At 35.2% G+C, this 14,486-nt stretch overlaps 1 protein-coding gene across 3 annotated transcripts in view; it reads left to right on the top strand.

Moving 5' to 3' along the window:
- Tank (TRAF family member associated NFKB activator) overlaps positions 1-14,046 on the top strand; it is a 73,172-nt gene extending 59,126 nt beyond the window's left edge. For all 3 annotated transcript variants that reach the window (XM_028769266.1, XM_028769268.1, XM_028769267.1), the window contains exons 5-8: positions 3,861-3,931; positions 4,515-4,630; positions 9,558-10,108; positions 13,219-14,046. In XM_028769266.1, coding sequence (XP_028625099.1) covers positions 3,861-3,931; positions 4,515-4,630; positions 9,558-10,108; positions 13,219-13,395 — 915 coding nt within the window. In that variant the 3' untranslated portion in view covers positions 13,396-14,046. The remainder of the gene's footprint in view (positions 1-3,860; positions 3,932-4,514; positions 4,631-9,557; positions 10,109-13,218) is intronic.
- The last annotated feature ends 440 nt before the right edge of the window (positions 14,047-14,486 follow it).

Genomic DNA, 14,486 nt, shown 5'->3' with positions numbered 1-14,486 from the left:
TCTTTAAGTTCCAAAAAGCTACATGAAAGTGAACCTCATGTTTTCTGTTTCTTTCTCCACTACTCATTTTGGTTTTCTGTGCTGAGTTTACCCAGCTCACACTTAGAGCTTCACAGCTTTTCACTCGTTACCAACCTTTCCCCTTCTCTTGTGTGTCTCTCAATTTGCACTGTGAGTGAAGCTCTTTAAGATGAATCTATACTCCTGTACTCAGGCGAGGTAGATGGGTTTCTCCCTGAGAATTGAAGGCCAGCTTGGTCTACATAGCCAGTCCCATGTTGGCCTTTCTTTTAAAAAAAAAAAAAAAGTCTATTTCAGAAAAAAATCCTCTCTTCTTGAACATAATTCAGAAATTATATAAATCAGCATGACTCCACTGAGTTGCCCAAGCACACAGAGTAAACATTATCTTTACAGCAAGAATCCCACCCAAAATGTAGATGGGATACTTCATGCAAGACTGGCATAACATGAAAGGCATTGCTGTATATGCAGCAGAAAATGTGTCTCCTTTATTTAAAGTTAATTTTCTAGGACTGTACCTCCAATGAGGAGATATACCTCATTGGTAAAGTGCTTGCCTAGAATGTTTTGAGGTCATGGACTTAATCCCCAACAATGCCAAAATAAATTAATAAAAGTAAATGATAAAATTAATAAAAAAATTAGCCTTTTAAGGTTTAAGTTACTTAAATATAAGAGGTTATACAGATATTTTTACTCTTTATATCAGCTATAACAAAGATAAGATTTGTCTCAAAGTGTAAACTGAGCCGTGTCTACAACTGGGAAGCTGAGGCAGGAGGATCTTGATAAGTTCTTGGTGACATACTTAGCAATTCCTGTCATGTTACTCTGAGGTCTCTATACAGGGCCCAGGTTAGCTTTGATTCAAGATCCTCCTGCCTCAGCTTTCCAAGTGCTAGGATTATAGGCATGGCTCAGTTTGCATTGCTTTCTTGGAGGGGTTGCTATCTATACCTAGTATGTTTTAAAAGGCAACACAAAAACATTTTCAGTTATCTTTTTGTCTGTGAGTGTGTGTGTGTGTGTGTGTGTGTGTGCGCGCGCGTGTGCACACACACGAGTGCTAAGGAACACTCCCTGTGTCTCAGGCATGCTAACAAGTCCTCTACTATTGAGCCACATGCCTAGCCCAATTTTTTATTATCTCAATATGAATAATAAACTGACGTTTTGAATAATGGAACATTAGCTGCCGTTTTCTCTTTCTTCTTCCAGCTTTCAGATGGAGTTCTCTTAATAGATTCAGATTAGGGCTTATCCCCACGGTGAGTGGATATGACATGCAATACTTACCTACCAATCACTTCACTAGTTACATACCCTAAACTAGAACTTAAAATAGTTCATTCTGTTGTATTATGCCTCAAAATAAATTTATTTGTTGACTAACTTGACACTTAAAAATCTCTTAAGATAATGTTCAGATTTCTCTTGCTTTCTTACTTGAAAATACAGTACTGGTTCCTACAGTATAAAATCCACTTGAATAATATTTGCAAATCAAAGGAAAAATACAAGTTAGGTCTTTCTAGTGTTAATGTCCTCTCTGACGTGCACTGCGAACAGTAGTCGCCGTTAAGGAAGGTGCTGTTAAAGATAAGCTGGTACGTACATACGCACCGTCCTGTAGCTAGGAGGCTGAGACGGCGTAAGGTACATAGGAGACCGTATCAGAGAGAGCGGGCAGTGGCAGGAGAGAGAACACTAAAAATAAAAGTCTGTTGAGCAAAGAGCTGCCATTGTTATTGACTACATTAAGCCTAAATCCTTTCCAACATAAACAATTGAGAAAGTTGTTATATTCTTACAGTGGAAAATAGCATTAAGGCATTGTCCCCATTCTAACTAAACCCTACCTCAGAGCATCTTCAGAAATCCACTCACAGTCCATTTTCCAGTTACCATGTTAAAGTATCTTTTTAAATTCTTCATTGAATGCTGGGGATTCTGAAGTTTTCAAATGAGGGTTGGAGATGCTGGCACACAACTGTAAACTCAGCACTCCAGATGCTAAGACAGGACAATCTCACAGACTACATAGTGGGTTCCAGGCCCATCTGAAAGAGAAAAACACTTATTTGCAGCATATTAACAAACATAGTATGAATGATAGAAACCAAAGTGTACTATTATATTAGCCATGGTAATGTCTTTTCTTTCATGGTAGTAAGAACAAAACTAAGAAAAGCTGTATTTTTTTACCCTAAACTAAAAGATTTTCATTTTTAGATACTTAATAGAAATTTCTGACTCACCCAAATCCCCTTTGCCTGTGCAAATACACTCCATGATTTTTTCACTAGCTATCAAATCTAGACATCAAAGAAGGTTGGCACCAGGCATCTTCCCAGCCAAACAAAAATGTATCATTCCTATATTACCTTTTCTTTCAGCCCTTCCCAGTCCTGGTTTGTTTCTAATGCTCTCAACATCAGATCAGTCACTCTTAGTTATGTAAAAAGCAGACTTTGGAAAATAGGATGTTGTCATTACAACTTTCTCTATTTTATCCTCAGTTTTAGGTTAAACGTTCTTTTTAGTTCTTTTTAGCTCCTAGTAAAATAGTTACTGCAAATTTCTAGTGGCAATTTTAAAAGGAAACCACTCTATTTTTTCTAGTCCATTTTCATAATTGAACATTAAACCATCAAGCATTCTGTTCTCATGATGTCCTCATTCTTGACATTGTCACTTATGTTTGATTAGATCATGGTGGTAGTTTGAGTTTAGGGGCTGCAGAGATGGCTCAACAGTTAAGAGTTCTCACTGCTCTTCAAGGTATCTGAGGCCTCTGGTCTACATGTGCATCTGCACAGATAGGCACAGATACACACACCCCTACACAGAATTCAAAATAATAAAATTGAATTTTTATTTTGCTAATAGCTAGCAGTGACATTAATTGAATAAAACCAAAAGTTACTCAACATTGGGCTGGCAAGATGGCCCAGTGAGTACAGGTACTTACTGCTAAATCTGCAGCCTGAGTTCATTTTCCAGATGGCCAAGAGAGAACAGACCCCTACCAGTTGTTCCTGCATGTGCACAAAATAAATAAATGTAAAAATGGTTTAAATTTGAATTTAAGAAGTATACAGTTTGGGCTAAATTACAAGTATATGATATTGGGATTTTTTCAGATTTCAAACTTGTCAGCTTATGGCTTCAGAAAGCTTACCAGACATGACTAGAGGGTTTGTGTGTTTTAACTCTGGACCATAAAATGCATGACCACGGTGTGTTTTGCGGGTATCAGTTTTCAGCATCAGGATATATGTAATACCAGTGTAGGCCACAGGGTGGGAGTGAAAGGCAAGGACTTGTAGCCAAACAACCCAAATACATAATACATTATCTTGATAAACCTCTGACATGCTTATTCTTAATTTTAAAAAACTGTAACAGGAGACAATGGAATTGATTTACATAGATTGGCCATTATTAGTGACTATCAAAGAACAGTGTCAGAAATTTCTTTGCTACTAAGTTTCTGAGCATAGAGGTGCTTCGTAATCAGAGTAGTACTTTTTATTAACTGAATATGAAATTGTCTTATAATTACCATTAGTAGAGATAGTAATCAAAGAAGTTACCAGAAGTAATTTGTATTTTCTATCTTCCTTTCTATCTTGTATTTCTATTTTCTTTCCTTGGTCTCATTTAAAGGAAAGAAAGATCTATTATATTTTTATGTATACATAAAGCCTCTTGTACTGTGTGTGAAAAAGCATGTATGCGCTAATGTGGTTGGTTGGTGTTAAGTAGGTGCATGTTGTGTTTTCTCATGTGAGTTTGGAGGCATATAAATTGTCATCATTTCTTTTTATCTTAAGGTAAGAAGACAAGAAGCTTCTTCTGGAAAAGAAACCTCAAAGGATCTCAGCATCCCTCTGCATCACGAAAGGTGGTTCTAGAGCCTTCTTTGCCAACCCAAAATGTATAAACATGCAGTATTCTGCATAGTTTTAAGACTTTTAACAATTATACAAGAAAAATAGTTGATCTTAACCACTGGTGTAGACCCACATGTAGTCTACCCGCGTATAAGGACCTAGCTGTATCACATAGTTACAAGCAGAATGAGAGCTAAAACGCTGGCTTCTCTAATGGTCCCCATGTCAACAGCCCTGTAGTGTAACTGGATTGTTTGACATGATGAATCCTGATATGAACCAGAGTGAGGAATAACTACTACTCTATTTATGATCTTTACAGAGAACTGATACTTGTAGAACACATATGAATAAGTAGATTCACTAACCTGCAGTACGTTTATGAACTAGAACTTTTATCATTTGCTTTGTACCTAGCTTTTCAAATATTAGAATTGTTTGAGAATATTTTCTTTGAATTTAAATTTTATTTTTAATGTTTCACTTTCCAATAATTCTATGGTCCATAAAATGTATGCTATTTATATTTAATTACAATAAAAAAATCATTTGAAGGTATAATCTTAACATTTCAAAATATTGATTTGTTTTTAGGGATAATATAGAGAAGACTTTCTGGGACCTTAAAGAAGAATTTCATAGGATATGCTTGCTAGCAAAAGCACAGAAAGACCACTTAAGCAAACTTAATATACCAGATATTACAACTGGTAAGATTCAATTTACCTTGTAATATTTTAATTGTGCTTTTTGAAACTGATTTCATTTTCAATGTAAAAGTGCCTCCAAATTTGTCTTATGAAAGGCAAAGAATCTACACCTTACCACTTATATTTTAAACAAATATATGCTATTAAATTCTGGGAAGATTTAATTTATCTTGTAACAATTTTATTGTACTGGTTGAAATTGATTTAATTTGCAATTTAAAAGTACATACAAATTTGGCTTATGAAAGGCTAAGAATCTGCACCTTGCCCTTTATATTTTTACAAATATATACTATTAAATTCTATAATGTAAATTATAGAATTCTTGATTTTTTTATTATCTTCATTGTATATGGTGCTGTATAGATTAAATTGAACAGCCTAATTACAAATCAGATTAATGAAAAGTGCCATCTTGAAATTATAGGATACATGTCTATATTTTCAGTTTAAGGGTCATATTAAACATTAACTCATGTGTCAGTAAATGACCTTAAAGCAACACTGCCATATATGAGGTAATTACTATTATAACATCATTTTAGTTTTTAACTAAATTCTGCCTGAAATGTTTCTGATAATTTAGATTAAGAATAAAAATGTAGAATTCACATTTTCTTAGACCTAGTTCTCTTGGCAGCACAAAATAAAAATTGAGTATAAAATACCATTTAGGAACATCTGTTTTACACACATATTGGGTTTTTGTTTTTAATTGAGATAGGGTCTGCTAGGGAACTCACCATGTCAACCAGGCTGGCCTCAAACTTGTAACAATCCACTTGGCAGTCCCTAAGTGTTAGAACTGTAGGCCTGAGCCACATGGCCATTCCAGTGTTTGGGGCAGGGGCTTGCTTGCTTGCTTGCTTGCTTGCTTGCTTGTTTTTTAAACTCTAGACTATCATCTTGGTAGTTGCTTCAGTAGTTACATATTAGTAACAAAATAACAGAAATTAAGTATAGCATCAGGATACTTCAGTAAACAAAACAAAACAAAATGATCATTTGTAATGATAGATTCTCTTATTGCCCTTGGGATTTGGGATATCTTCCTGACTTCTCCAAAAGAACTTCTAATTTCTCCATCTTCATTTTTGTATTGTTCTTTCTACACAAATTAAAGATACAGAAATAAGCAGTTTCACTTAAAGTAGGCTAGCTGTATCTAGAATTCATAAGCATGGTCTTTGAGCGTCAACATCTTATCAAAACATTGTAATAGTGATATATTCTTTGTTACACAGAGAACATAACCCATTATCAATTACTTAATACTTTGACCATTTTTAAATTGCTTAAGTCTAACTCTTAGTATATATCTGTCAACCTGAACACTGAGTGTTTAGCTTCAATTTCTTCTCCACTAAAGCTGTTTCCTAATATTATTTTTGTGCTTTATATTAACTGTGTCACAAATAATAAGTAAAACGTTACTCCTGAAATGTTTTAGACCTGGATTAAACCAAGTAAAGCTTTCCTTGGTCCAAACAAAACACATATTAAATACTATGACCTTAAAATAGAGCTCTAAACTATCAACTACTATATAGTAGAGGGAAAAGAAAGAGACAGACACCTGCTCAGGGTTTCCAGAGACGCACGTCGTTACCATGTCTCGTCTAGTCATTCACTGAGGGCAGCAACCTTGAGGAAGGAGAAGGGTGCAACTGTATGTTTAAGTGTCTTCTCAGGGGACAGTAGTCTGTAAGTGGGGTCCTGTTTCACTGGCTATTAGAATAGAATCTCAGACTAGGGGTAAAGACAATCATCCACTCTTTCGTCAGCGTTCATGATAAGTTTCAAAAGCAGTCTAAACAGCCTATTGTACATGTGGAAATCTAAAAATGTTCATTTTACTTGTTTTCCTTGCAAAACTAAGTGTTATTGAAACAAATTACAAAAGCTGCATGCTCGCTGGCTGGTGTCTGTCAGTGAGGTATTGGGTGATGGGTGTTTTCGTGGACTTTGTTTCATTTTATCTAAGCGCAGACTTGGAATAGCCATGGGATTAGCTCAAGTCACTTTAATGTGACTAAGTTTGTATACAACTAGCTACTCCAAAAGAAAATATCTGCCTGCTTACTGCAGCTGTTTGATGTCTCTCTGTTTTCTTTGAAAGGGGATTAGGTCAACTGTTAAGAAAATCATTCAAAGCACAGTTCTGTCAGCTTGAAGAATCCTCCCTGTGTAGAAACCAACATGTTCAGTTTAGCATAATGGTTCTGAGAGCACTCTGGAGTTGACTACCTGGGTTCTAGTGCCAGATTTAGCACTCACTAACTGCACTACCTTGGAAGTAGCCATGGAATTAACCTCTCAATATCCCCTCCTTCACATGTAAATTAGGGATAATAATAGTGCCTGTGTTGGCGTTATGCTGAGTATTAAGTGAATTAATGTACATACCAGTCAGTGCATGGCACATGGAAGTGCTATCAGTGTTAATAGTCGTTGCCATTAGCAGCAGCTGTGGATTCTAAAGTATTTACACTGTTCTCCTAAATATCATTTGAGAAAGTATTCCTTCTCAGGTATTACAGAATTTAATTCCTGTTTCCTAGCATTTCCTGCCACCTTCAAGTCTATTGCCAAGAAAAATTACTATTTGAGAGTAAATGGAGTTTTATCTACCTCAAAGGACAAAGAAATCTAGTAAAACAATTGAGTTTGGTCACAATTACTATACTGTCCCTAGTATACAGGGATAGTTTATAGACTATCTAGTAAATATAGGTTATAATCCTAGATCCTGTGAGGAAAAGAATACAGTATCATATGTGTACCAGGCATTAGGTGGGACACCTGGGTAAATAGAGCACAGAACATGGTTTTAGAGGACATAGAAACCTGCTTTAATGGGGGAAGAAGAGTCTACTTGCTAGCATAAGATTGTTCAATCCTCAGGTCACCTAAGCATCATGGGAGAGCCATCCAGAATAGGTGTCTAGGTCAAGATGGGAAGGTCAAGCAAGAGTTAGGCAAAGAGCTATGCATAGGTAATGTGATAACCATAGCACTAGCAATGCTGGAGCTGGGAGACTGACAGTTTGGAGTCAACCTGGGTGCCATGATGATAGTCTGAGAGATGGGGAAGTATGTGTGTAATGTTACAGAATGAACCAAAGAAGTTGGAGGCATTGTACTACACACCATATCCAAACAGAAAGCTTTTGGACATGTGTTGGAATGTGCTATGGCAGCATGTAAGACCCAATGATGAAAGGAATATAAAGAGATTGGCATCTGCTGAGTGCCTACTAACACAGACTGTGGAAGGTGCTGTATGTACCCTGAACTCTTATGCCTGCTTCATTGGTAAAGTCTTCATTTGGGAATGTATGACTTCACTAATGACTGTTTATCCATTGAATAAAATACTTCACAGCACACACAGTATTGCACTCCTACAAATCTAATCTTTGGGTGGTGAAGTCAGGAGGATCAGCAGTTGAGTGCTAACCTCACCTACATAGTTAAGTACTAGGCTAGCCTGAGCTTCAGGAGACTTTGTCTCCAAAGACAACAACAAACAGCCAGATATGCTACAAAACACATTGGCTTCTTAAAATAACATTGCGAAGCCTAATCTTCATTTTTTCAGTATCTCAGAATCATAAACATGGGTAGTACTTTGATAATTGTTGGGTATGGTTTGGTTTAGTTTGGTGTTACAGCTCTTGCTGATCTTTTATTACACTGTGGCCATTTGTTGCTTTGTTTTTAAGATTTAATTTTAATGATGTGTATGTGGGTATGTGCATGAATGTGGGTGCCCATGGAGACCAAAGATGTAGGGTCCTCTGAAGCTGGACTTACAGGTGCGACGAGCAATGTGAATTCTGGGAACTAAACTCTGGTCCTCCGGAAGAGCATAGGTACTCTCACTACTGAGCTATCTTTCCAGCTCAACATTGTGCTTTCTGAATTTATAAGTCTGCATTTTTGTTTTGCTTGCTCCTCTCATACAGAATTTGCTGGTTCTTGTCTTTCCTTAACAGCTCATAGCTTCATTTAATTTGCTGTGGTCTCTGTAGCTCCAACTCTGGTCCTCAGAAGTCTCCTTGTCAGCATCTGACTGAAGCCTAGAGATTGTGTTGAAGAAACAGCACCTAGATGAATGAGCCAAAGAAACTCTGGTTCCCATCTCACATTTGCTTGTTTTGTTAAAGGGGCCTTTCTAAATATGACAAAGTGACATACAGATACAGTTTTGCTCTTTTTTTTTGGAGCAGAGTCTTTCTATATAGACCTGGCTGACCTTGAACTTGTTATGTTGACCAGGCTGGCTGTAATTCACAGAGACCCACCTGCCTCTGCCTCCTAAGTGCTGGGACTCAAGGGCTATCCACCACTACATTCAACCATATTCACATTTAATTCCTTAAAGTACATCCCAGAATGTCAACCTCTTTTGCCTCTACTGCCTTTTTCTTTCCTAACCCTGGCACCATCGCTTCTTCCCATGAACTCTTAAGTATAGACAGTGACTAAACTGACCAGAGTTATATTTAATAGTACACTGCCCTAATTTTATATACATAAAGTATTTCCCTTTTAAACTGATTTGTCTAAGTAAGCTTACAGTTGTAGCTTCTTTTACAAAGTAATTAAATATATATGCTGTAAGTGAGTGTTTTTTTAAGTGTAAAGCAGTATAACTGAGAATAAGATCCTAAGCTTCCAGAGGAAGACCTAGCAGAAGACAAAGCAATTAAGTTGCAGCCTGTACACTGTGCTCAGTTCACCTGCAGGGGACTGCTATTATCCTCAGGGAAGACGATAGCAAACATAAAAATACCAGTTGTCTTCAGTTGTTATAAAAACCAATAGAAAAAAAAAACAATAATCCTCTGCTTAAAGCTGGTTCAACATTTTTTTTCAATGATTTGAATGTGACTATTTGCTTTTTGTATCCGTTTTCCTGCAGACACACAGTGTTCTGTGCCTATACAGTGTACTGATAAAACAGATAAACAAGAAGCGCTGTTGAAGCCCCAGGCTAAAGATGATATAAATAGAGGTATGTCGTGCGTCACATCTGTCACACCAAGAGGACTGGGCCAGGATGAGGAAGATACCTCTTTTGAATCACTTTCTAAATTCAATGTCAAGTTTCCGCCTATGGACAATGACTCTACTTTTCTACATAGCACTCCAGAGACACTGAACATCGTTGCTCCTGCCACACCTGAGGCAGTGTGCCAGGACCGATTTAATATGGAAGTCAGAGACAACCCAGGAAACTTTGTTAAAACAGAAGAAACTTTATTTGAAATTCAGGGAATTGACCCCATAACTTCAGCTATACAAAACCTTAAAACAACTGACAAAACAAAACCCTCCAATCTTAGAGCTCCGTGTTTGCCAGCTGGAGACCATAATGTGTTCTATGTAAATACGTTCCCACTTCAAGACCCGCCTGACGCACCTTTTCCCTCACTGGATTCCCCAGGAAAGGCTGTCCGAGGACCACAGCAGGTAACTGTTTTGCATTAACAAATATTTTATTATGTGTGAACACACATTTTGTCATACATGCACAGATACGAATCTGTTTTAAAATATCAGGCATACATTTAAAATTAATGACTATCCAGATTTGAGGCTTTCAATAAAATATGTAAGCTCTGTATTAAAGGACGTGAATTTTAACTATGACTATGATAGAGCTTCATCGTGAGACTTACGGCATGGCTTTTCTTGCTTAGTCCTCTTCAGTCACAGCTTGTTTACATCAGTGCTCTAGTGGATGCTTTATTAAATTCAGTAATATGAAGCTAATAATTTTTTTAAAAAGAACTTGAGTATGTACACATAATAATGTGTACTTTTCCACAAGTAGATAATTGCACCAAATATTCAAAATAAACTGTCATTCAGCCTACTTCTGTTACATTTCAGTTACAGCAGTACAGAGGTCTGTAGTGTTTGGTTTGTTTGCTATCCTGATACTAAACAGACATCCTTATACATTTTTTCAAATAATCCCTGCATTTGAATAATGTAATCAAATGTCGTCTTTACTGTTTGTGAAACATGAAGATTTTATAGCCCATGAGTCTAATCCTACTACTCTGTCTTCCAGATTCAGGTTCTTTCACAGAAACATTCTTTTTTGTTGTGGAGAAAAAAAAAGTTTTGTTTAATTTCTGAAGGTAAATGCCAAGTGTAGAAATGTTAAAATAGATAGAAGCTTCTCATTAGAACTTTCAAACATTTGATTTCCTTTCAGGTTAGAAAAAAAAAACCTTAATACCTTGGCTTTACATATTCTTAGCAGTTATAGGCTTTTTGAATAGCATGGAAGGAAGCAATAGTCAAGCTGTAGATGTTTTGGTGCTGGGTGTAACCAGGGATTCTGACAGGTCTTAATTATTGACTCTCTTATGTTCTACCCTGTACCTTATTTCACTTTATGGTCTCTGCTATAGTTGCTACCAAATGAAACAATTAAACAATTTCACATGTTGGGAGTGGAGTTCCTGTGGAGCTGTGAACTGCATGGATTCTAATGCCTGTTACTCTCCCTCCATTCTATCTCTGGCTTGTCCTTTTACTAGTCAGTCGGGCGTTCATGTTTCAGTAGATGGCACCCTGCATTGTGCATTTACTTTCTATACTGCAGCAAGGGAAACAGCTGGTATGTGATTACAACTTGATGGAAAAGTATTCAGCTTTAAAAATGCAAGAGCATTGGTGTTGAGCTGTCACAAGACATGGGGCAGAAGGTTAGATAATTGATATTTTGGCAGAAAAAGCAAAGGAATTGGTTTGATTTAAAGGCAATGTTACAGTTTTAGTTAGCAAAAATATTTGTTTAAATGGGTCTTTTTAAACAATACTCCCTTGTGTTAATAAAGCTCATAAATACAATTCTTGAGTTGTCTGCAGATAATAACAAGTTTTGGTTACATATTTTGTTTTTACTTTATATTAATCATTACTACCAAATACGTATTTTCACTTCCACTTCCATAGCAAAGACTGAAATATATATCAGCTTATTTCTCTTCTGTTTTTCTTTTTTTCTTTTTGCTGAGTCAGTAATTGGGGTTCCCATTAAATTCCAAGAACAGATCCAATCTGAATCAAAAGCTACTGATGTCAGATTTCAAAACTAAATTGTCAGTGAAAGATTGGTTTACCAAATTTAAGAACTGGCTCACTTTTAAGCTATTTTCTTGCTGTTTTATAAATCTTAATAAAAAATATCTTTAAGGTAATAATTTTTATTGCTAGCCACTACAGTTTTGCATTAGAATTCTTTTTTTTACTGCAGTAACATTTGAATCTAGTTAACTCTTAACTAATTTCCATTTTACACTTATAACTGCTTTTCTTTCATCAGGGAAATTTTTCAACAAAAAATTATTTTGCCCCATATTTTATGACATTTACTTAAATAGTGTTAGTTTTGTGGCAACAGTCATGTCTCATGAAGACAAATTGAGTCCACATTTTAAGGTGTTTGTATTAACACTTGAATGTGTCTTGCTACCTAAACAAAGCTTATGTATTAATACTGCTGTCCTGCAGTGCTCACTATTAGATGGTGATGCATTGAAACCCAGATATTTTGATTAACAATACTATGTTTATGTAAGTACTTAACTAACTAGAATGAAGTTAAAAGCATAAAAATTGTCAGGTACTGAACTAAGCTGTGTTTCATTAAAAACATGTTAGTAACTGGAACACAAAGCAGTCTCTTTAAATATTTTTCTGAGGTTACTCTCTACCTATGTCAGGGTAATTTACCTGTGCCAAGGTAAGGATATGTTTTTAATAATCAGACTTACACAGTTCAGGAAAATAAAATATTTTCATCAATATCAATTCTATTAAATACCTTCCATTACACTTACACTAATACATATGTATATATGAATTATACACATAATTCATATATGTTATTCTAGACTTCTTAGAAAGATATTTACAAGTTTTTATGTCCTAATAATTACAGTGCAGATGATTCTATTAAATTACAATTTTTTATATTCCTCTAATTGGAAAGTTTTATTTTATTCATTTGCAAGAAAGAGTAATACCAAACTATAAAACAGAAGCGAAGTAAAGTAAGAAGTCAGAAGAATGTGTCTCAGCTTAGATTTTTTATTGAGTGATTTAATATTTGAAATTTTAAAAAGCTGACAAATGCAATTTGTTTAGTAGTTTAAAAGAAACTTTTTTGGAAGAAGTCAGAATGCTGATTTTATGTGATTTGTTTATTTTTATTTTGAAATGCCTTTAATAAAACTGTGCTTGCACATGTACTATTAAAGACTATTAAAAACAAAACTTAATATAGTCTAAAGTATTGGCCATTGTTTCAAAACTATTGCCATTAAGATAACTGAATATTAATGACTGGTGCTGTTAAACCTACAGTATTTCTAAACATGTAAAGATAAAATTCAGGAGGATGTGGTTAAGTTGTGCCCACTCTGGAAAAGAAATCTGCTTTCACATTAGAGAATTTCAGATATAAGCACATATAAAAGTTATTCAGAATCTTGGATGTGAAATGTGATGCAAGTTGATTTTAAACACAAATAACAAAAGATGTTTTTGTTTGTTTCCTGCAGCCCTTTTGGAAGCCTTTTCTTAACCAAGACACTGACTTAGTGGGACCAAGTGATTCAGACTCAGAACTCCTTAAACCTCTAGTGTGTGAATTCTGTCAAGAGCTTTTCCCACCGTCCATTACATCCAGAGGAGATTTTCTCCGGCATCTTAATACACACTTTAATGGAGAAACTTAAATCACATTTGAAAACAGACATATCATGTTCTCTGTGATGATTTCGGATTTGTAATGCTAGAGAATGCTTGTAAGCTAAATTTAAGGTCGTTTATAAAAGAAATTCATTGTCACAGCTATTTGAATTTTTCTCTAAAGTTGTTACTTTATCTTTTAAGAGATCATTATGTATAAAACTATAATTCATTATATTATTCATGTTTATACTATAATTTCCAGATTTCAAAATTATGCATGTGACTTACAGAGTTATGTAATCATAATTTATGTTTCAAATAGCTAAGTCTATTGTTTGGCTCTCATAAGGTCTATTAAATTTGGTAATATCAAATGTTTATAGGATATTCAAATTTCATTTGAATTTTTAATTATTTATGCTACAGGTGATATTCCTTTAAAATGCATATGTAACTTACAGAGAATAGCAGACAATATGATCTGAGTAAATAGCTAATCAATCATTAGTTGCCCAGGGAAAATTATTTAAACATTATAGATAATTTTTTAAATCATACACATGGTTTTAATTTTTACTATGTGTATAGATGCATGATTGAATGACTTAAATATTAAAAGTTACTTATGTCGTGATTATTAAAAGTGTTCTTTGTTTCTGAGGTAAATAAATCACATTTGGGGAGCGTTCATAAAATTCATGTCTGATGGCATTTATTACACATTAATAGGTCACTTTAAATTTCAAAATGATCTTTCAGACTAAGCATTCTAGTTTTTTTCCTTTTATTGGAAACAAATGTAAAAGCCTGAAAGGAGAATACATATTTATTAATTTAGATTAGAAACGTTCAAATTCTTGTTGAGAAATTTGCTATTCATTGTTAGCAGCCTGATTGATGGCCACTGGAGATGTCTTAGGGTACCCAGTATGCAGTGCAGCAGAACTGTTTAAAATGAGACTTGCCTTCCATCCTTCATGATTCTTGCCATTTGAGCTTCTCTTCCCACTCCCCTCGGCCCCCAATTTTTAAAAATGGTTGAGACACGGCTTCCATTTTATGAAGTAAGCACTGACTTGTAGCTTTCAACAGAAATGTAACTGTCCTTGAGCAATGTCTCATACTTGAGGGTTTA

Source organism: Grammomys surdaster, unplaced genomic scaffold (genome assembly GCF_004785775.1).
Source record: "Grammomys surdaster isolate TR1022 unplaced genomic scaffold, NIH_TR_1.0 191, whole genome shotgun sequence".
In the NCBI taxonomy this organism is placed as follows: domain Eukaryota; kingdom Metazoa; phylum Chordata; class Mammalia; order Rodentia; family Muridae; genus Grammomys; species Grammomys surdaster.
The sequence above is the reverse complement of the archived record's forward strand: the minus strand, read 5'-3'. Positions and strand labels throughout refer to the sequence as shown.